Source organism: Colius striatus, chromosome 8, assembly GCF_028858725.1.
Source record: "Colius striatus isolate bColStr4 chromosome 8, bColStr4.1.hap1, whole genome shotgun sequence".
Taxonomy (NCBI): domain Eukaryota; kingdom Metazoa; phylum Chordata; class Aves; order Coliiformes; family Coliidae; genus Colius; species Colius striatus.
The window spans coordinates 15560890-15584319 of record NC_084766.1 but is presented as its reverse complement, the minus strand read 5'-3'; the positions used below and the strand labels follow the sequence as shown (position 1 = coordinate 15584319).

At 43.7% G+C, this 23430-nt stretch overlaps 2 protein-coding genes across 2 annotated transcripts in view; both read right to left on the bottom strand.

The window, feature by feature from the left end:
* Positions 1–1420, bottom strand: part of IPMK (inositol polyphosphate multikinase) — a 41344-nt gene extending 39924 nt beyond the window's left edge. The window contains exon 1 of the mRNA XM_062000856.1: positions 1027–1420. Within this exon, the coding sequence (XP_061856840.1) occupies positions 1027–1261 (235 nt within the window). The 5' untranslated portion in view covers positions 1262–1420. The remainder of the gene's footprint in view (positions 1–1026) is intronic.
* A 7799-nt stretch (positions 1421–9219) lies between these two features.
* On the bottom strand, positions 9220–22488 carry CISD1 (CDGSH iron sulfur domain 1). The gene is made up of 3 exons (XM_062001671.1): positions 22394–22488; positions 16487–16692; positions 9220–11427 (listed from the first exon to the last, which is right to left on the bottom strand). The coding sequence occupies exons 1-3, from the start codon at positions 22422–22424 to the stop codon at positions 11338–11340; spliced, it is 327 nt and encodes a 108-aa protein (XP_061857655.1). The 5' UTR covers positions 22425–22488; the 3' UTR covers positions 9220–11337.
* Between the last annotated feature and the right edge of the window lie 942 nt (positions 22489–23430).

Here is a 23430-nt window from a genome sequence, read left to right as displayed (position 1 = left end):
TACATCACATTTGGCTCAGAGGAAGAAGTTATACCCAACATCATGTGCTAGAATGGTGAGAAATGCCATTTGGCAACATTAACTTGGCCATTTGCTGGCACTGACTGCTACCTCTGTTAAAAAGCACCTTCATCATAAGGGCCAACATTTTGCTCCTTAATCTGGAATTAAAATAAAATTTTAAAGGTAGCAAAGGTGTGCTTCAAAAATGTTGTATCCCCATGATATTTGTATTATTAGATCGCTTACTAGCCATTGGTTTGGACTTAGTTTCCATTAAATAAACAAGCATCTAAGAAGTTACCCAAGCAGGTAACTTGGTATTTTCCTGAAGCTTCCAGTGGCCATAGGTTTTGAGGGTTTCCTTTAGACAAAGCATACTTCCAACATACATATAGGGAGTGCCAGCACACCATTACCTCAACTCGCATTTTTTTAAAAGGTGCCTGTTAAAACGAAGCTGAACTACAGCAGATCTTTGGTTTAAAGGGTCCTCGTCTTCATCCCGTCCTGACAGGCTATTACCACTTATGAAAACCACCAGAAGCAATTTGGCAGCGTTGATACCATCTGCAGCACACCAGGTGAGCTCTGTCAGCCCCCAAAAAAAGGGCACAGACGCTGACCAGGCAGACTGATTCCTCAGCCCTGAGGCCATCGCCAGCCCCACGTTCTGGTCGGCACCCAGGGGGTGAACAGGTGCTCGCCACTGAGCCCAGGAGGCGGTGAGGGCTCTGCGGCGGCAGTGGGCGCCCAGCCCTGAGGCGGCCAGCCCTGCCCGCCGCCTCCCACCGCCGTCGAGCGGTTCGCGCCTGTCACCGACACCCCTCCCGCCCACGGCAGAGCCGCCGGCCGCCGCCAACGGGACGTGAGGAGAATTGAAGCGAGACCCGCCCCACCACAACCAGGTTTGGGAGAATTCAGATAAACGGGAGAACGGGGGTGGAGGAGGGGAAGCCCCTTCACGGGCAGCCTGGTTCACCGCTCCTCCCGCCGACCCCCACCCCGCGCCCCACCGTCGCTCACCGCCTTTATCCTTGCCGTACATGTGCCCGGCCACCTGGTGCGACAGCGGCACGCAGCCGTTTAGTCCCCGCCGCCGGCCGCCCGCCGCCGCCGCCGCGGGGCCCGGGGACGCGCCGAGCGCCGGCTGGGCCGCGGCCTCCTCCGCCTCGCCGCGCCCGCCGCCCGCGCAGCGCCCGCGCCCGCCCTCGGGGCGCCCCGCCGCGGGCGGCGCCGGCCGCGGGGGCTCCGTGGCCATTTCCCGAGCGGGCAGCGACAGGAGGCGAAGGGCGGCCGTGGTGCTGCGGCAGCGGCAGCGGGCGAGCCTCAGCGGACGCTCCGTGCCGGGGCGCGGGCGGCGAGGGCCCGCGGCTCCATCACCCCGCGCCGCGCCGCTCCGCTCCGCACTGTGCCGCGCCGCCCACCCCGCCGCTGAGGCAGCGACTGGCCGCGGCGCCGCCCCGCCCCGGACGCGGCTCCGCCTCCGCCGCCCGGCACGGCACGGCCCGGCCCGCGGCGAGGCAGGGCGGTGCGGGGATCGCAGCCTCTGTGGCGGCGGTGGCGGCGTTGCCGAGCGACGCGCAGCCCCGGGGGTAGGCCGTGGCCGGGCCTGGGCGCTTCGGTGAGGCCGGGGAGGGCAGCACCTGGGTTCAGCGGCAGCCTGCGGAGGCAGCAGGGCCTTGCATACCCGAAACTGGCCCCGATCCGCAGTGAGGCCGGTGACACCTACCCCCGCGGGAATCCCCACGCCTCCCCCACCCCTCGCCAGCCCCTGGGACAGTATTCGGTCCCGCGGCGCTCCGCGGAGCCAGCCGCCGGCTGCGGCAAGAGCCGTGTGTCGATGGGCTGAGGCCGTTCCCCCACTGGTAGATCTCAATAACCAGAAGTACGCCCAAAATCCTCTTCAGTGTTCAGACAATTCACTGTCTTCACGAGGTTGTTGATTTTCTCTCCAGAAGATCAGAAGGGCTACAAGTGACAACAAACTGGAGCACGTAAATAGTATCAAGACCTTTAAAGCGGGTAAGGACCTTTAAAGCAGCCTAAATCAGAGCCTTGTCAATCTCTGCACGTGCTGGTTTTGCACTTGGCCAGAGACAAGATCAAAACTGGGGAAGGGATTTGTCTCTAACCTCTATTTTAACTCCTCACGAGTAAAGGAAAGTATGCAGGCGCCCCGCATTCACTCAGAAGAGACCAAGACCTGCTGCCTGGCTAGGAGATACTACTCTAAATTCTTTTCAGTAGGACATATGTCAGCTCTATTTGTCAGCCTGTAATTACTTACTTTTTGTTGTTTCTTTGCTTTATAAAATTAGATTAACTCAAGGAATATTAGGTCAGCACTTTTGCCATGGTATCCGCCAGTATCAGGTCATGTTTTGCATTAATATGATTCAGGGAGAAGAAGGCAAGAAATAGGAAAATGATTTTTAGCAGATACATGATGATACCCTAGGTTTTATAAAAATGGGCAGATGTATATCAGGAATAAATGTTGACATTAGAGGAATGATGCTGTTAGCTCAGCTATCCCACATTGAACTGGATGGTGATTGGGGAGATTTACTGGGAAAATTAAAACATCAAAAGAACACAAAGGTCACAGGGAAGATGAGAGTATTGAAGAGTGAGAAGAAGGAGCACAGCATATAAATCTATCAAACCTGCGTTTCCTTAGTTCATTGTACATGGAACAATTTGTTGTTAATTGGACAAGATGAGGAAGACTGGTAAAAACTCAGCAAGATGCTTTTGGAAATAACAAGGCTGGGCAGAAAATATGTTTCTCCCTCTGAGCATCCCCTTCTCATTACTCATTACTGTCCAGACCTAAAGCTTAGGAGTCAGATGGCTGCAAGCATAAGCTTCTATCTTCAGTTCCTCAACGTTGAATGTTCCCAAGGGGGTGCTGACGCAGGAGGGAAATACCACAGATTGGTCAATGCTTGCACAAAAAAAATTACTGAGGAGTACGGTGAAAAAAAAGGCACAAGTGGTACATGTCTGGCAAAAGGCTCCAGCAGCAGCTGCTGAAATGTTTGGATGCCAACCTGAACGTTGCAGAAATATTTCTCCCTGTAGAGATGGAAGACACTTCAGCAGGTCCAGATCTGAACATATGAAAAACATAGATGGCATTTCAGACTTGCACGTGTGCTTACCTAACACTGCGACCTACTTGAAGTCTTAATGGAAAAAAATAATAGAATTCAAAGGGAAAAAAAAATAAAGACTATTCAAGCACCTAGTCCTGAACAAATAGCTTCTACATACCCTTAGAGCTAACAGAAGGGAGCCTGGGGATTAAAAGAAATATAAAAGCATGAGTAATTGGAACAAGTAAACACTATTTCCTTTTCCCTGATATTTGCTTTAGTCAGATTTATGCATATAGAAATGAAGTGATGTGAGACTCCATCCTCCACTCACCCATTCTACTGTCACGCTTCAGCACACAGAGTTTGCTAATCTTATCTGGGAAACTTCTCCTAAAATAAACCAAGCGAAACTGAGAGAATACCAGAAATGACAAATTAATTTCTCCACAGACAAAAGTTTGCACTGAAAGCTGAACCTACCAGCAAGATTCCTAAGGCAACTCCTGGTCACCAGGCTGTGCAGTTTGCACTCAGAGTGTAAGAGGCTACAAACAACTCCAAAAGAGTTGGCACGTGGTTGGGAATCCCTTTGCTAACAAAATGCATTCAGCAAAATTGTACTTAATTGTGGACTACTCTGTTGTGGGAAACCAGTCTGACCTCACCTGGTCTGATGAAAAAGTAAATACTAATAAAGTCTAGAAAATGCCACACGTTTATTTTGCACAGGCTGCTTTGCACTGCAAGAAGATGTCTCCTTAGGAGATTGCAAAGCTCAACCAAACCAAGCTAGGATTACAAAAGGACCACTTTGTGCTGAAATAAAGCCCTTCTTCAAACACAGCAGCCAGTTAATAACTAACCGCAAGAGGCACGGTAGTTTAGTACAGGAAATAAGCTCATACTTCAGTGGAAGTGCAGGGGGACATTGAGTAAACAGATTACTGGGGCTTGGCCAAAATATTGGTACTCTAGAGGTACGCTGACAAGCACTGATGGATTTTTCACTGTCCTTTCACGTGGTTCACAGCCACTTCTTCCCCATCTTGCCAAAAATACTACTCCTGTTTCAGGGCCGTGTTTTCTGTGCAAGGTCTGTGTGAGAGCCATGGATCCTGCTGCCTGCAGAGCCACTTCCTGCAGCAGGCAGCCACGCTTACATAGCTTCTGTGAGCCAGACATTGCAACAGAGCCAACCTGGACTGTCCAATGTGGGCCTGAGAAGGAAACAACTGGGTGAAGCCAATGATTTGGTTGGATGGGTGAGAACATCTGCAGCGATGCTTCAGTGGGCAGGAGGACCTGTCCTACTCACTCAGTATACAGCAGACATTGTCAAAAGCAGTGTGGAAGTAGAAGTTGTAGCCAGGTTGCTGATCATTTTCTCTCACCTTTTTACAGCAGCAGGGTTGCTGATTCACACCCTCTAAAATAGCTCAAGGTTTTAAATTCTTTGTTAACTTCACAGAAGTTCTGTTCTGTGTTGTTCTTGTTAAACAAAGGAAAATCTAGTCATCTGTTGTAGCTGTAAAACTCAACAATGCTGCTAGACTACTTTCCTTCCTAGTTACTGCCTTGTTACTTAGGCATCAGATCCCACAGTGATTGTTTTACTTGTCTCTGACTGATGCAAACTCTTTGACACTACTCTTCTTAACAACCAGGCACATTTGGGGTTTTCCTGGATGAAAACAAAGGGACAGTGTCAAAAACTAACCTACACTCTCCAGCCATAATACAACATGTTTTGAAAATGGAGGTTAATTCATGGTATTTGTTGATTTTCTGGATCACCTTTTCTACAAACAGAACCACAGTTGTAAATTTTGGGAAGTCTTTGTAGCTTTCTCCTACAAAAGACTATAAAAGTGAGAAACACATTTCAATAGTTTCTTCTTTATAATCCTCAGACTGTGAAAGCAAACTGAAGGGATTTCAGGATGGAGAGTGTTCAAGTGGGCATTTGCTGACACTGGTTTTCTCCAACATCTTAATTTGTGACCTGCAGAAGGTAGTGTGCACAAAGTCTCCAGGTCTGTGGAACCTCCTGACCTCTTTAGGGCAGTAAAATACCACAATGATGGCAAAAAAATCCTGCATCTCACCAAACTGAATGAAAGGCACAACTTCAGTGTAGAAGCCTCAGTGTGGATAACTGTAAGATAATGCCTGTAGTGGAAAATAATCCAAACCAAAGCTTCTCAGTGCTGATCCTGGAACCAGCTGTCACAGCCCAAGGAAGAGATTCTGAAGTCACTGTTGACAGTTGTTTGAGATCATCGGCCCAGTGTGCGTCTGCAGCCAAAAAAGAGCCAACAAAAACTTTGGGCAACATCAGGAAGAATATTGAGAAGACAAAAGGCATCATTTTTCTGCTATGTGTAGCCTTAGTGTGCCATGTATCGAGTCCAGCTGCCATGCCTTCTCTCAGAGAGGACAGGAACAGACCATTAGACAGTGCAGAAGATGGAATTAAACCATGATTTGTGGCAAGTCTAAATTTGTTTGAACATGGTTTAACTGCCTCGAGCCCTAGAAAACAGCAATGAGAGATATGTGTTCTCTGACATCCTTGGGCAAGAAGTTGTGCTTCTTTCTGAAAGAGGCATTACAGCAAAGTCTTTAGTACCACCCTTTGGTCTCACAGCTTACAGGTAAAGATTACTCCCTTTGTCTCTCTAAACATTTTCGAAGTATTGGGGGCTGTTCAGGCTTTACAAACGCATGATGACATTTTACCAGTGCTTTAGGATAACCACAGTCCTTGATTTAAGATTATGAATATGCCAAAAAGTGTCTTTTATAAACCTCTTTGTCATTCTCTAGAGGCTACTTAGATTGCCTCTACCTGCAGCAACAAACACCTATTTATTGACTAAACCCACTGCCAACTGGCATTAAGTCTCCTACTAAACAGTATTCTACTCACAGACTTTGTCTGCAGAGCAACATAATTTCAACCCATGCAGCTAAAGGAGCCAAGAATAAAAGAACAAGATCACACTGTCTGAAAAAAAGCAACAAATTTAATAATTGCTGCAGTCAAAGTCTGTTCTGGCTATTGTTTTGGTACTCAAGTCCCAAGCGAGAGTCCTGGGTGGTGAACAGACAGTGCATCATGATCATATCTTACCCATGTATGGTTATATTTGCCAGCTGCATAAAAGTATTTGAGAGAAGTTACGCAGTCAGTGACCTTATCATTCATTTTGCTGTGTTTCTGTTGCCAGCTGACTTGACTGAACAGTACAAACATTCCAGATACTGAGAAGATTCCTGCAGTGTGCTGAATTCTGAATGCTTTAAAGCTATAATGCCTGTCATGCTCTGTAAGCTCCTCTTTTCTGCACAGGCTTCTCTCAGAAAGCAGAAGGCCATACATTCAAAAACATCAAAGAAAACTGCAGTCTGCATGATGAAAACTATGCAGACCAGATTAAGGGCAGAGCAATGTCAAATCAGAAAAGAAGGACTGGAGGTTCAGTCTTCAACTAGGAAGAAAATTAAGAGGAGAAACAATGTGTCTGTGCTTAAGTGAGGCATATGCAATTTCTACACATGGAAGAAACCCAAAATTGCTTGAGAACCCAAAAAAATCTTTTCTTACCCAGAAACATGAGAAAGGTGAACTGAATTCTGCTTTGCTACAGTCACATAAACCTACTGTGATCTTACTGACTTCAGAGAGAACAGCTATAAATACCAATTCTATTTATTATAATTGCACATCTAACTAAACACTTTGCAACAGTGGGCGTGGAGGAACATGAGACTGCCAACAGAAGACCCATGGCACGAGGGCACATCACTTCCTGTTCAGTACCACAGGATTTCATGAACAGGTCAGGAAGAAAAACCACATTAAGAGATACCAGCTCAAGGCACAGGAGGCCTTCAGCTAGAATGATAAAGGTTTTTGGCTAATAGACTCACCTAGTCCCAGAACCTAATGAACAGCCAGTTTGTAAATCTCATGCTTCCCTCTATTAAGAGACATAATGAAATGCAACACCTTTTCTGTCATTTAATTCATCCCTTTTTGCTATCACCTAGCAAACATAGCCAGCATTAAAACTTCTAGCCTATGCTCTCTTCCCATCTGCCACTTCCTTTCTTCTTTTTTCCCCTGTTTTGTTTCTCCACATTTAATTTTTTATCTTAGTTTTTATTCAGCTCCTCTGCATTAGCCTCAGCATTAGGCAGCCTGAAAATCATTCTTCCCATGAAATGCACTATGCACTGCAGGCACTACAGCTACATCACAGCTACAGGAGAAAACAAGTAGCAGACAGCTTCAAGCAGTAGCCTCTGGTTCTCATCCTAAATTAACCATGGCTCTAGGAAAATGATCCTTCTCCTGCTGTGCATAAAAGCCACTCTGTGCAGGAAAACCAGGGCAGAACAAGCCCAGGTGGAGAAAGCAATTGGGGGAATTGGTATCCAACACTTCTGAGCATATCGTGCACCTGTGACAGACCTGCTGGTCTTCTCAGCAGGTTCATGTGAAATGTTCTGACCCAGCAGAAGTCAAAATTTTGAGCACTGATAAAACTCAGTCTACTGGCAGTGATGTTGGGACATCCTCTATCTGCCTCTGCACTGTGGGGAGGCTGTGCTCCTCTGCCTAACCCAGTGAGGACTGAGGGTGGGTTTTATAAGTCTTGAAGCTTCAAGAATTGACAAAAGACTAACATAGTGAAAGACTTTGATGTTCAAGAGGGCTAAACAGAAGCCAAGTGACAAGAAAGTTCCTTTGCAGCACCAATGTTTAGTTTCTTGCCTACATTGTTATCCTTCCTGCTATTACAAAATGTCCTTCCGTTACAGGAGTGACTGTGATTCAGCAGTGACTCAGGATTCCATCTCTTTACCTAGCTATATTACACTGAAGGGAAAAAAAAAATCCCACTACAACTGCAGTGGGACTGCACAAATTAAATTTTACAGACCCAACACCACCAGAACAAGCTCCAAAATGCAACAAGACAGTGAAAACTTCAGTAGAGCTGAGGTGGCTGTTGGGAAACTGGTGATACAATTCCCAGCTTCAAAACGTACGAGCCTCTGGGCATGAAAAGCTGCTTAATCCCAAACGTTTACACAACACTTCCAGGTGCCTGAGCTCAGTCTGACAGTGATGCTGCTGAAAAGAAATACACACGAATATAAACATGTATTTAAAAACCCCTTAAAAGTTGTCCAGATCAGGGAGTATCCATTGCTCAGCATTTGTTTCCTCCTAGTGGGCCAGTGGGTTACTGCAGTGCTGGCCTCAACCATTTGAAATTGGCCAACAGTGCTTGAATTAAACATGTAGAGAACCCCTGTAATTTACAGCCATCTTCTCTTCAAGAATGCTGATTCTAGAAGCGCTTGAACATTTGACAGTCAGACTATTTTGATGAGTCATAGTTACAACAGAATCGGTACTTTGATTTGTTCCCCTTCCTAACATACATATGTGGAAAAAGAACGATAGAACAGAAATACAGTTTTACTCTGGGACAGGAATCCTTCACTGCTCTACTATCAAGGATTTGTACTATTGTTTTCATTTAGGAGTTAGAATGCTAGGTGAAAAACACACATTCCCGGGATTTCTTTATGGTTAAAACTTGGTAAAATCTCACCAATTCAATTCATAATCTAGAGATTATTTAAGGAAAGCACTAAAGAACTGAGATTTCAGAAAATACTGGAGCAGGCAAGTCCTTGGGTCGTCAGAACATAACAACATATCATGGTACCAGGGAAAAAGCAGCATTCTCTGTGATTCTCATCAAGACTACTGCAATTTTTTGTTTACTTAAATTCAAGTCTTTCTCCATTATCACATCCCAACAGGTTACACATAGGTAACAGAAACTTACTTTTAGGTACAGTACAGAAAGTGGTATGTACCTTAAAGATTTAAGATTTAACCACTTTGTATCAACATTCAGAAATGGGACACTTCTCCAAAGCAAACTCACCAGGATGTAAGTCAAAGACTGCTTCTGCAGCTTTGCTTCCCAACAACAAAAGCTTCTCAGGGAGCCCACTTCCCTCACACCCAAACACCCGGAAATAGTTTTACGACTCGGGAGATTCATCTGAAACTTCAGGACTTCATCTCTCAGAACATTAATGTGAACTTTTATTCCTTCACGGGCAGCCAGGCTTTGCTGCTAACAGGAAAAGAAGTCTCAGAAGGAAAACTCAACCCAGACCCAAGTTTATGATTACAGCAGCACTGGCATACAGCACTGCTCACAGCATAAACCTCCCTTGAAAGAAACAGCACACCCAAGAGAGCACACAGACATTACAATCTCAAGGTTAGGATGAGCTCAAATGTGTATTTGACAAAAATACAGAAATATCCAGTGTCATAGCCTAATAATACAGAAATAACTTTGTTTTGAATAAAAGCAATGTCTTGGATAATTTAAAGTTAAAACAACTTCCCATATGCATCAGTACTCAGCCAAGTAAAAAACATCAAGTACCTTGACAGTCAAGACAACAAGACAGAAACTAAACATATTTGACTGCAACTTCTTCCAAGTAGATATCTCTCACAGACAGTAGTTGCCCCTACAATAGCACTTCACCTGCAAACCCTCTTTCTCCACCTCTCTGTAACCTTCTCTGTTTTTTTTTTTCCTCCTTCCCAAGTTCAGACCACTCAGCTAAGACTTCAGACTTGGAAAGTCTCATATTCAGAACACAAGCACTTTCTTCACTCTTAGCCAGTTACACCAACCACACTCTTAAAAAAAAATAAGTAAAACCTCTACTGCCCTGGTGATCTGGAAGAATCCTTTAAGGGTCCAGGTTAAAAGGTCAGCTTCTTGAAAAGGCCTTTCTTGTAGCTCTGAGGTAGCCTCTCTGTCCCAGGACTTTGAAAGCTCTATCTTACACAGACTGCAGTTACACTAATGGACCAGGTTTAACACACAACTGCCCTCTGCCTCCCTACTCTTTGGATGGTGCTTTGTAGTAATTTGCATGTTAATAAATCAAAGCTGGTTTAAATTAAGGAAATCAACATGACTACCATTAAAGCAACTGTGTCAGACAAGGCAGACAAATGCCATTTTAAAGGACAGTAAGAGCTGCCCTTGCCTCATATCTCCTTCTCCCCAGTTTCTAGCTTTCCCAAAAGCCTGTCCATGTCAGTTATTTTGGTAAAATCAGCTGAACCGCATTAACTGTTAGCCCAGGGAGGCAAAAGTTATTTAAGACACATAGAGCCTAAGGCCACTTAGTAAGAAAGGTGTGCCTCCTCCCTCCACAGTGGGAGGAGTCCTCCGGAACCAGCCAGAGCAATGATGAAGCAGACAGTAACGATGAGGGAGGTTTTAGTTTTTTTATTTTAGCTTCTGGAGTAAGTTGGCATAGCCTCCCCCACAGAAGTGTCCTGTGGTCCAGGGAAGTTAGCTTCACTGCTAGAGACTGCAAGTGAAACTAAGGCTTTCTAGCAGCAAATGCAACCCTGCCACTCCCTGCCCATCACTCTTTGAACACTTCATATCATTCCTCTTGTCTATTAAGAAAGCTTTTGCAGAGACCGTCTTCCTAATCCTACTCTAAACACAGGTCTGAAGTTCCAATAGTATATTCTTGATACCATATAGCAGTAGGGTCAACTTTGAACAACGCTGTAAGAAAGTTGTCTTTTAAGCCTTTTATGCTGTCGGTTCTTAGTTAGCAACTCTGAATTCCTGCTTTTATGGAAGTCAGACAGAATACTAGTGCAACAGGCCAAACCTGACCTCTGCAGAAAATGCAGCATAATCAAAGGTTAAACTGCATTTTGGCACCATGGTTACTTTCCTACCACTGCCTTTTACATAAAAATCTATCCAGACCTGTGACTTTGCAACCTCTCCAGGATTTTAACATCTACCTTTTGAATACACATTCTACTGAATAGCCTTAGAGTAATACACATGTGTTTGAAAATAATTTAACATCTATTCTGACAAAGTACATTCTGTGCGTCATGTTTCATACTCTGAGGGTACACACACTTTACAGGACAAAAAATTTAAACCATGACTATTTAGTAAATTATGCATTGTAGTGATTAAAAAAAGAACTAGAGAAAATACACATGCTGAAGCCTGATGTATATGCTACACTGGAAAGTTTCCAGTGACATGAAAAAGAATTTGTCATTTTTTTCCCCCCAATAACAAGTGAGCAGAGGATTTGTCAGACATTCATTTTGTAGCTTCTACTGTCCACTCTATGCCTCCTTCCTCTTGATGATCAGAGGCCCAACGTTGTCTCCAGTCTCCTCATTGTACTTTGTGTGAGAGCCATCACACAGTGGGAACTGAAAAAAAGAAACAAAAAACACATCTAAAGTATATACAGAGTCAGAATTAAGAACCTAGGTAGAAAGTTCATTAGACCATCTTCTCATTACATCTGTTGTGACCACAACTTTCCTGTGGGCATCTCAGGTCTCCCTGAGTTTTGGCTGAACACCAGTTTTGTCCACATGAGCACAGAGTTGACAAGATACTTGTTATGGAAAAAACAGGCAACTCAACTCCAATCTATTTGTGTTCCCACCTCAAGCTAGCATGGGGAAAATGCAGCACAAGCTGACTTTAACTGTAACCTACTCAGAATCTTGCTCTCAACCTTGCCCCACATTCCCTTTTCCTGGGCAACAGCTAGACTTGAGTGCAGTTACAGAAGCTAAGTGAGGCAAAGAAGAGAAACAAGAGAAGACTCTAAGCTGAATATTTTTTCCTGGTTTTCTGTAGCAATTTACTAGAAAAATGATGGTTTTCCTAGCTCATTCCTGAAGAGACATACCTATATATTAGTCCTGCCTCCAGACAGCTAGAGTGGCAAGCTTGGCCTCATCCTGACACAGCTATTTTTATCTCACCAACACAAAGATGCCTTTGCACAAGTCAGCTTCCATGTTAGGGTTTTGGCCTGCTACTGGAATAAATGTCACTTCTGACTGACATCCCTATTCAAAGGCTCTTAAGGGTAGCACCGAGGAAGTAATCCTTTGTTCCATTAAAAAAAAAAAACAACACACCCTAGAACAGCCTGGTCAAGCAAGACCTAAAAAGACCTCTTAGCTAGGTGTCACTGCCCCAGTCCCAGACACCAGTGACAAACACTGCTTCTAGGAAACTCTTTTCACATATGAAAGCCCAAGGACAAGCTGTGATGCAAGAAGAATGAAGTTTGATCCCACCACTTCAAGGATACCTTTTCATGGTATGGCTCCTCTACAGAGGAAATTCTGGAGACCAACACAGAAATGACACACCAGTATTCTGCATTCAGTTACTATTTTGTTTGCTTAGAAATCATGGGAATCCAAACTGGGCATTGCTCAGCTTTTGCCTTTCCAATAGCAATATTCCCTCACAGTACAGTCACAACCAGTCTTGACACTGCCCTCATGCCATTGCTTATGCCTCAGCCATACCCCTTGAAAATACATCACACATATGCTTAGTTAGAATAAAAGATTTTCAAAGTACTGCTTGAAATTTAATGAAGACAAAACACCAAAAAAAAAAAATTCCCTGAGTTCTAAATATAAAGCTGCATGCCCTAGAGGGAAGTGATAGGTAAAGTGGTTTGGGGGTTTCTTTCATTTGGGGTTCTATTTTTTGGGCTTTTTTCCAGTTACGAGATCTCAAAACCAATGCTATACATGGCAAGTGGCATTTACAAATAAATAACCCTTCAACTCCAAATACTCAAATAAGCTGATTTATGCAGGAACCTGACCCATCACCTCAGGGATTTGGGACTCAATGAGTAGATACTAAAAGACAATTGAGAAAAATCTGAGCAAACGAGAACACATGTTCATGGGACACTGACCAGTTTCCAACCCAGATGTTTCTGGGCCAGGTTTGGGTCTTTTTTTTCATGCAACACCAGTCTGCTGGTCTTCACAGAAAGGTTGGTTCAGCTTCTAACAGGCATGGACATCTTGCTTGCAAGATCATCAGTTGACCCGTGCAAGTGACAAAAACGGTGAGATTCATATCTGAAGACAGCATTGACAGATCTTCAACAGCTACCAGGTTTGCTCTGAATTCATCCCCTGAGTCAGCTGGTCTCAGAACCACTAGTTCCCAGAGGTTTACACACTAGACTTCAGCTTCTCAAAAAAACATTACCACATCTCCAGAGCACCTACTTGGTCACTTTGAAGGCCAGATACTGAATAGATGGTTCCTAGAACTGATACCACACGTTCATCCTTAATTACAGTAAAACAGGCTAGCAATAGCAGCCAAAGCTCAAACCCCGAGGGAAGTGTGCAGTGATCTGGACAGCTCAGCATATTTCCCTTGACATCAAACAGGTTTAGATTCTCTAACACTGATGTTTAGCAGCAGTACTCCTTGACCCATAGCCTGAGGACTAGTACTTCTCTGGAATACACAGAGGTTGCAGGTCATAGCTAAAGAGAGGAAATTGTCTTCCTCTTCAGCTCACATACTTAATGCAGAAGCGTAAGAAAACAAATGTTCTAACTTCAAACTAATTACAGTTTGGTTTTAAGACAAAACTCTTGTCTCTACACTGGTAAAAGTCAACGTTGTTCTTCCACAAAACTTGACAAGCAGTGCTCCAAAGTGCCTGCAGAGCACAACACTGAATAGGAGACGGCCATTTAGAGAACCACCTACCAACTACTTGAATAGATAATTACATCCCAAGACAGACTTATTTGAAGATGCACTCCACAAAAACTTTGGCCAGCATAAACTTTGCAGCATACTGTTTCAAGAAAAGAAGTCCATCTGAAAATAATCCTCCTCCTTTTTTAAGGGTTACTCCAAAATACTCTGGTATAGTTAACTGGATTTTATCTCCCAAGCAGGAGGAAGGCCAGGCAAAGCCAGCTTCAGCGCAGGCACACTGTCAGTGCACACCAGAGTGCCCTACAGTTCATAATGCTACTGGTTCTACTGACAGACAGACCCAGGCCTCAGATGAGGCTACATTTGATGAGAAGCACCCACACAGTCATAACAAGAGGACATTTGTTATAAACTGTATGTGGAACAGAGATCCTCATATGCCACTTAGTTAAGAAAAACCCAGCAGGTACTTACTGATCTTCAAGTAAGTGTAACTTACTGCATTGCAAGCACATTTGATCATTTCACCATCATATAATCTCACAAATTTTATCAGAGAACTGTAAGGAACAGAACACCAGCTAATTGCTTCCAAACATGACAAGCTTGTAAGAACAATGAAGAACATCTCTGTATTTTATTACTGCTTGGAAATAATTGAACACAAGAAGCAGCATACACCCACCACAAAGATCATGCTACCCACCAGACATGGTCAAGCAATCAGGACAAGGAAGAAGCAGCAAAACTGGAAACTGTACTTTTTGAAGGAGAACATATGATTAAATCCTAACCTGACAACATACCTTCCATGTGCCAAAATGTACTTTATGACCATTTTACATGAAAAAAGAGAGTATTAAACTATCTAGGATATTGGTAGGAGCTGCAATACAACCTCTAAAACCACACTATCTTTCATTTCTGTTTAGAAAACAAGATAGTAAGAAGAAAGTACAAATATCAGGGTTCAACTTGGGATGGTGGTGCCTACATTATTTCAACCAAAGGTACACTCAAATTCACATGTTAAAATGAAGTACTTACAGTAGCCTTTCTCCTCCCTCTTTTTCTTTTCTGAAGCTGTAGCCCTCACAGAAGCTTCCAATACTGTGTTCTGGCCGTCAGCTGAGACTTACCACATTAAATCAACAAGTCTTTGTGACAATGCTGTACAACCATCAGCACTGCATCTAAGTGTACACATTTCCCTGTTGTTAATCATACAATATGTAACAGTCCCCAGAGTAACTTGTGGGTAGTGGCAGGGAGGGATAATTCAGTTTTGGTTTTCAAATCAGACTCTGGACAGAGCAGAAAAGACATCTACAGGACTATTTCAGAATCAAGTCACAATACTTTTTAATCCTCAGTAGTGTTTTACTATTAAACCAAACATAACCACAAATGTGTAACTTCCTGAGTTACTTTCACTCACAACATAATGAAGTCAGATCTGATGAGAGCAGGCACCAAAAAAGTTACAGCACCTGGAAAATTGCAGTGTGGCCCAATTAGATCAGTATCTAAGAATCAAGAAGTTCAGTATTCAGTTTACTGATGAGAGTGAGCTAAGTTTCAGAGCCACTGGCCTGAGTTACCTGGCTTTGAAAGTCTGTATCATTTCAGCCTCCACACATTAGCACCTTGACTTCTGAAAAAGCTTTTAAGTGTTTGCCAGTGGTAAATGGGCAGGACTACTCATGCAATCCATTTGCTCTCATTATAGGCCACAGAACTACCACTGCAGATAAATAACACAGCTACATCAAATAGCACACATTTCTACATCAGATTTAAATCTGGTCATGGTGTTACTGATGGGATAGCTACCACGCCTACCACAAATTTTAGGTACTTTAGGTAACATAACTTCATATGCAGGTATGTTGGACCAGTGTCTAGACCAGACTTTTAATTGTTCAAAAACAGAGGCTTAAAGTATGCCATCATGGTATCAGTGGCTTTACTCTTCGATAACCCATATAGCTATTTTGAGTTGCTAAGGCATAAATGCATTAAGTCCATCTGTCTGGATTCTTCAAAAGCTTTTAACCACCAAGATTATCTCAATCACCACTGCACTCATTCACACAGCAAAAGGTACCTATCTGAAGTCCACAGCAGTACTGTAACAATTAATTCAGGACAGAACAGCAGTACCACCCTAAACACCATCTGTGCAAGTCAGGCTCTTCTCAAACAGTTCTGCAATTACTCTGCAAGGTTTAATAATGGGCTCAGACAGTGCAAGTGACAGTTTGACATCAGCTCTGGTATACCAGGAGAATTCTTAACCTATTTGTGTTATAAACACTGTGAACTAATAGCAAGGTACTTTCTGAGTAAGCTTCCAACTTCCTCCAGAAAAAGGTGCTTAAGATCCTCTTGGACTTTGGTTTCTGAACTCCTGCTGCCATGTAGTCAGTAGTTTTGGATAATTCTCAGCATTAACACAAGCAGCACACACAACAGTACCTCTCATACCAGACTGATTGCCCCACACAGTGGCTCTGCTTTCAAGGCATCTGCTTCTTCAGAGCTACAGAAACGTTTTGTTCATTATTAGCATTGACCTGCAAGCTTTTCTCTGAGCAACAGCATAAACTTAACAGCTTTACAGATTAAAATGCAGCTACATCTCACAGCAGCATGGTTTAGGTGAAGGCTAGTTTCCTCTAAACAAAGCAGTTTGAAATAGTTTTGTTGAAATATGCATGCACATGAACAAAGCTGGACCATTTATTCTTCTCTTACCTTCTTAGATCTCCAGCAACGACAGTACACAGCCTTGTCTCCCAGATCTTCCATATCAAACGCATGGACCACCTTGGGGTTATCCTTCTGGATATGAGGATTCACCACTGCTTTGCAGCATTTGTCTTTAGAGAGAAATTTTTTGTAAGCTAGGTACCCAACAGCAGCTGCTCCAGCAGCTAAGGAAATTGCAGCAATCCATTCAACTAGAATAGAAGGGGAAAAAAAAAAGGCTGTCAGGTTTTGACCACCACATTCTATTAAAACTACTCAGTAGTAAACATCTTCATGCTTGTGGCAACACTTTTACTTTCCAATAGACCTTTTAGTTCTTTAGTTCAGGGTATTTTTGAAAAATATTTTCTTTTGATACTCACCTAGCTAATCTACTTCTTTCTACTGACCAGAGTTCTCCTACACAAAGGTACAGATTAATCTAACAGCAATTTAAGTTTCTTTAACCTTTCACTTGGGAACCTCTGATATGAGTATAGATAGTACCATGTTCCCAAGTTCAGCAGATGAAACTAGCTGTAGCGGCAAAAAAACCCTGCTGTTTGTTTCAGTTGCAGGGAAGTCACTTAAGAAGAACATTCAGCATCAACAATCCAAGCAGGATCCCCCACAAGGTATGAGTAGCTTTTAATATACTGCATCTTGTAACTCAAAAAAAAGTCAACCAGTGTTTGGCAACAGGGAAATTATTTAACAAACTCCCACCAGCAACAAAAGCCATCTTAGATTAAATCCCTACTGTGGTGTACAGGAAAGAACGAGAAAAAAAAATGAAGAATAATGGCATGAGTTGATTTTAAGCAGATGAGGTCCTGACTCTGAAAGAATTTCAAGTGAAAAATCCTCTTTCTACCAGCTCTCATCCTCTACTTATCTCTAAAATCTTTGCAGTCACATACACTTTGAGTAATTTCATTCTTTGCAAGATTTAACCCTTCTTTATGGCTCTATTGTTGTCTCCCTGCCTCATGAAAATATGCTGGACTTTGGCCTGAAGGTTCTGGTTGCAGCAACAGTGCTGGTGATTTCTCTCAGACCAGCATTTGGCTGCTCTTCCTTTGCTTTTTATCCAACTCTTACTCAACGTGTGTACTCAGATCACATAGATACAGAGCTCATCTAACTATGCAAATAAAAACAAACACACAAAAAATTCAATTTTACCATATTTACATAGCTTCAGGAAACTAGAACCATCTCTATTTGGGAATTTCTATCTTGTCCTTCCATGTTTGCATCAGATTTTAAAAATGCCAAACCAGATAGCATCTTTAGAGCAAGAGACATTGCTAAGGTTATGAAGAAACAAAAAGCCTATGTTAGTTCTTGCTACTTTCCACAAACAAATGACTTGCCACTGTGAGCTTACATTAAAAGGATCAGGGTTTTCTGTTCCCATCCCACAGCCTGTTTAAATATCTACACCAAGCCCTTTCCTCAGCTAAAACAGTGTCAGCTCATACATGTCATGCTGATCCACAGGAGTGTGGATGTAGCAATATGGAAAGTTAGACAAACACCCAGACCATGTCTGCAGCCCTGCAAGATCAAGAAAGGCAAGCAATCCTCTAGAGTCTTACTAAAGGAGAAAAGGTTGCAAAACCCCTTCAGAGTTCATTTTCTTAGTAAATTAAGTAGAAGAGACAAACACATACTGGCAAATGAGGCAAACCCTCCTTGTAACAACAGCTGAGATAGAGAAGATCATCTTCAATATGGAAGAATTTAGGGCACGTTTCCCTGCTCCCAAATGCCTCTAAACAGTAACAGCTCCAGAGAATATACTGTGAATTCAGTGGTTTACAGCTATCCAGTGAGTTCTCACTAGTTTGTAATGGGGAGATACAGGTTAGAGCAATGCATTCATTTTAATAAGGTAAAAAAAGTGAGGACATTAAAGAAGGGATTCTACAAAAAAAAACCCAAACACTAAACCTGCTTTAATTTAGCAAAACAGCCCAAACTAATCCGAAGAACAGTCCCATCTTAACTCAGTGGCAGCAGGTTCTCCCAAGAAAAGCCACTACAGAAAGTCTGCAACACCCTTTGCCCTTTTCACTTGTGAAGAAGGGCTGGCAGGGAGAAGGCATCCAGCCAGTCCTGGGACAAGCTGGGTCTGACAAGTTAAAAGTGATTGCTGATGAAATGCCAAGTGCAGCTACAGCAGAGGCAGGCAGAAAAAAAAGAGACTGCCCATACTGGGGATCTCAGGAAAGCAGCACTTGCAAGGACTGCCCAAGCTTTCAGCCGATGCATTGCCAACAAATCAAATCCTAACTAAAGTTTTACAGTAACTGAGACAGTGATAGACTGTATCCATTCCATTAGGAAACAAAAAGGAAAGACTGACTTTAATGAAGAGCAAGGATGACTACTATAACTGAACTACTCTTTAAAGTGTTGTATTCTTAGTTCAGTAGACTTGCAACACATTCAGAAGAGCTGTTTTGCAGATACGTAGGTAGCTCAGATCACTCAGGCCACCTACCACATAGCCACGCACAGCACATCCAACAGAGATCACCAATTTGAAGTAATTGTGAACTCGTATTTCAGTGACCCTCTATTTCTTCTCCAGAAGGCCAGACTCATCTTTACACACACATGCAGACTGTATACATATAAATAGCTTCAGGTATTTTTTTTCCTTATAACAGATCATTGTGTCTTTTTTACAGTATTAGGTGTTTTTTTTTTCCAATCACTTCTCTGGAGCTGTATCAGAGTGAAAATTGTATCAACCCACAACACATGAAATTCAAACATTTAAAGCAGCCTAGTCTTAAAATTTCAGCATTGCCATAATAAATATCATGTACCTTTATGAAAGATAACTGAATTTAAAATTAGACCCTCTCTCTTACGATAGTACCCTCTTGCAAGGTTTCAGAGGCAGTAAGTTTTTTTGTCAGCTGTTGTTTTGTTTCACAAATCTGCAAGAGCTGGAATGGCCATTTCACCTTCCAAACTACGTTAACTGCACCTGGGAAAGACTTTTCAGAAGTTTTAATACTTTAAACAGAGTTTAAAGAGGCCTCTGGTACCGATTCAACAGTTTGCTGCCAAACTCTTAAGGTCATGCATATATTACCGGAAGAGTCATCTGTTAACAGAGTGACATTGATGTGGAATGTCAAGGCTTTTTATTTACTTTCAAAATAATAGCATTGAGAAAAAAAACTTCTGAGTCATTATTAAACAAATACCAATTCTGGTATAATATCAAAACACAATGTTACTAGTCACTACACGACAAAATACTAAAGGCCTGTTTAATATAGCAGAGAAATTATTTCAGTGCTATAAGCACTAAATAATGGAGTTGAATAAAACTCCAGAAAAATTAACAGACAAAAGAGAGAAGGGAAGAGGTATAGAAAGAAGGATAGAGAAGTCCAAAGAATTCAATCCCAGGAGAGCAGGCAGCACACAGAAATAAACAAAGGAAAAAAAAAAAAAACCACCACAAAATGAGAACAGCAACAATCTGACAGCAGGTGTTTGTTTTCTGTATTCTTTGGATATATACTAGTGAACAAGAAATTTGGATCACAAAGTCTCTCCTCTCTCTCTAAACAGCTAGAACATTACTCTGGATGTTTCCAGATGTAGGCTCAGAGATAGCTCTGGTAAATCCTAAAACTAAGACAGATTTTTTTTCTGCAGGAAGAGCAGACATTTACCATCTGTGCTGACAAGTGCATGAGAAGACCAAGATGGTCTTGGCTATGTCAGGAGCACATGATGCTTGTTACTACACATATCAATTTACTCTCCTGGAACTGCCAACATGGACAATGGCACCCCTACCAACTTAGTCCATGACAGTCCTAAGAGGCAATTTTAAAGTTCTCTCTGCTGCTGGAAAAGAATTTTCACATTATTTGAGAGTCAGCCACAGAGTAATAACTCCAGATACAAAAATTTGTATTTTTTTGTCTTCAGAAGTGCTTATAGCTTGCAAGTTTTGTCCCCCTCCTTTTGTTGTCAGTGAAGAGGATATTATTGTTCAAGGGTTGTTTATGACAGTCCAGTAGTGTAACCATCCAGGAAAGGCCACCTTTCTGCAGACCATGCTTGGAGAACAACATGACACTCACTTAATGAGGAGTCATTCAGGATAACTGTCTGCACAGAAAGCCTAATCATAAAAGCCACCTGGTCAAGCAGATAAAGTCACTTCCACCACTTCAAAGCATCTGCAAGAAATGGGATTACGACTGACAGGCTTAAATAAACTGAAGTTGTAAGGTAAAGAAGCCACCTAAGGGAGAAAGATGGTTAAGTCTAGCCAATAAATAGCAAAAGTCAGTAGATGTGATCAGTGTGGGGTCACACTTGCAACCAACCACAGTACTTACAATAAGCTGCACCATTCAAAAAGTGTAACTTTGGAAAGTAACCAAAGGTCCCTTCCAAAGGGCAACCTTTCAGCACATATACACACCAACATGTACAGAGGCAATTAAGTCTCCAATTGCTGCCAAGAATTAAACTCCACAAAAACACAGTAAGTTTTTCTGGTGTCTAGTTTTCTCTAGGGAAACAGACATTAGTATCATTTCCAAAATTCATAAGCCAGAGATGCACACAAGCTGAAGAAAGAACTGTGACCTGCCAGTCACCAAGCACTGATCAAGTTTAATCTTGACAGAGATCACATTAACCATATGCCACCTCTTCCTAAACAAAGCACTCTCCAGGCTGCTCTGATCAGCCATGTCCCTGCTTTCCTGGGATGAGGAGAATATTTTCAGTTTGATGAGGACCATGTTCTTCTCCCCATACCCTCAAGTTTTGATCTCAATTCAGAGGACATAAAAACTGTTCTAATTCTTACAAGCTTATAAAGGATAGCAAGCTGCCCTTGGGAATGCAACATGGCTTCAAGCTATTAGCAAATCATCCTTGGGGGGTTGGTTTGATTATTTTAATAAGCACAGCCTTCCATCATTATAACCCATTTTAGACTACAGCAATGCCTTTTGCTAACATCCTCTATACCAGCAGCACACACCACCCCATCATCACCTGCAAATCTACCTGGATGGAGTCTCTGACTTAAGGGCATAAATCACAAGCGGCTTTGCAACTAGTAATCACGGCTATGCCAGTGGAACTCTTTTTTTTTTTTTTTTAACCAGGAAATCAGATAATTTATCTCTCCACGCTGTCGTCCATCTCTCCCAATTCTTTCATCCTGCCCGATTGCCCAATAGCATGTGAAACACATAACGCTACTTCAGGCACCACTTAGGTCAATCATTACACAGCACAAGTATCACCGTTATCCTCATTGCACAATATCAAGCTTTAAGAAGTTAAACAGCCTGAAATGTATATGTTTTCATTAAATTTACGCACGGAGGCATCACATAAAGTACGGGGCCCGAACAAAGGCGAAACCCGACAGCGAAGCAGCAGGGTAAAGAGAAAGAAATGGAACACTAGTGGCCAAAACGGACTGTCCTCCATCGCAGATGAATGCCGGCGGGTGGCCAGAGCCGACACCCTCTGAGCCTTCACACGGGGCGCGGGGGAACAAGAGGGGGCGGAGGAAATGTCACTGAGAATCGCGGAGAGGCCCTTCGGGCCGGGCAGCCGACCTTAACACATTTTGCTTGACGTATGTATTTACCCAGCCGCCCCCGGGCCCGCTTCCCGCCCCGCAGAATACCCGCATCCCTACCAGCGGGAGGCCACACTGCCATTTTGTCCCTGGGGGTTCGGCGGGGCGCGAACCGCGGGGCGAGGCCGCGCCCCCTCCGTTGCTTCTCCCCCTCACACACCCCCTCGCGCCTCCCGCAACCGCCACAGCGCCAGCACGCGGAGCCCACGTGGACACCCGCTGCCGCCCGCGTGCGCTCGCCTTCCGCCGCGCCGCGCACCTACCCCGCACGGCGCCGTTCTGCCCCAGCCCCATCGCTCTGCCTCGGCAAAGGGCACACGCAGATCCGCGGCTCACCGCACATGCGCCGCTACCTGCACCGCCCACCGGCCTCAGACAAGATGGCAGGGGGACCCGCCTCTTAAAGGCCTCCCCGCCGAAAAAAGGAGCTGTCGGGGTGTGGCTGCTGGCGGTGCGGGTGGCCGTGCTTAGTGTTGAGCAGCGTGCCAACCAACCACCTGCCTGCGTTCAGGAGCCCGGCTGTTGGCCTGACGCCCGGCACAGAGTCCTCACTGAGGGTAATGTGGGCTCAGAAGCCTCTGCAACTGCAAAACAGGTGGTGGACCTCACTACGTGTCCTGAGGAGATGTCAGCTTGGCCTGGCCTGGGGGCTGTCCTCTGCTAGCAACATCGTGGAGTTATTTGGACTCTGCAAACTGCTTAGAACATACTGCTTTCTGTATGGAGCGACAAAGTAAGGAGTGATGTCCTGTGAGCAACAGCTGCTGTAAACTTCTCTGTATTGACATGAGAATTACTAGTTTTTACGTTTAAAAAAACCCAAAACATGACCACAGCCCTACACCTTATTAAAGAGTTGCTAGTCTGGGACCTACTCAAGAGCCTTTTCAGCTAGCGCACAGCTTCAGTCGCTTTCATGGGGCAGGGTGACTGTGACAGCCGGTAGGGCCATGCAGTGCAGGCACTTTAACTGCACAGTCCCACACGTTTGTATTGTTTCCTTCCTCAAATCTCAGCGTGACTGCAAAGGACACAACCTTCAAACACCTTTCTGTAGGCACAAATGTGGCTTGGACCAGCCAGCTTGAATAAAGATGGTAGGGACAAGTTAATGCAGCTGGCAAGCTACTTCCAATTATCAGAAGAAGGTGCTGTGAGTTAATCAATTGGGCCCTGGGTGATCCCATGGGCAGAAGCAGCATATAAGGAAGTAGCCAGCAAAGGAAGCGTGGCTTCGAGTCAACGCTGTTGGTTGTATTGTGTTGCCTGTGTAGGTCTCTGCTTGTGCATTATCCAGATT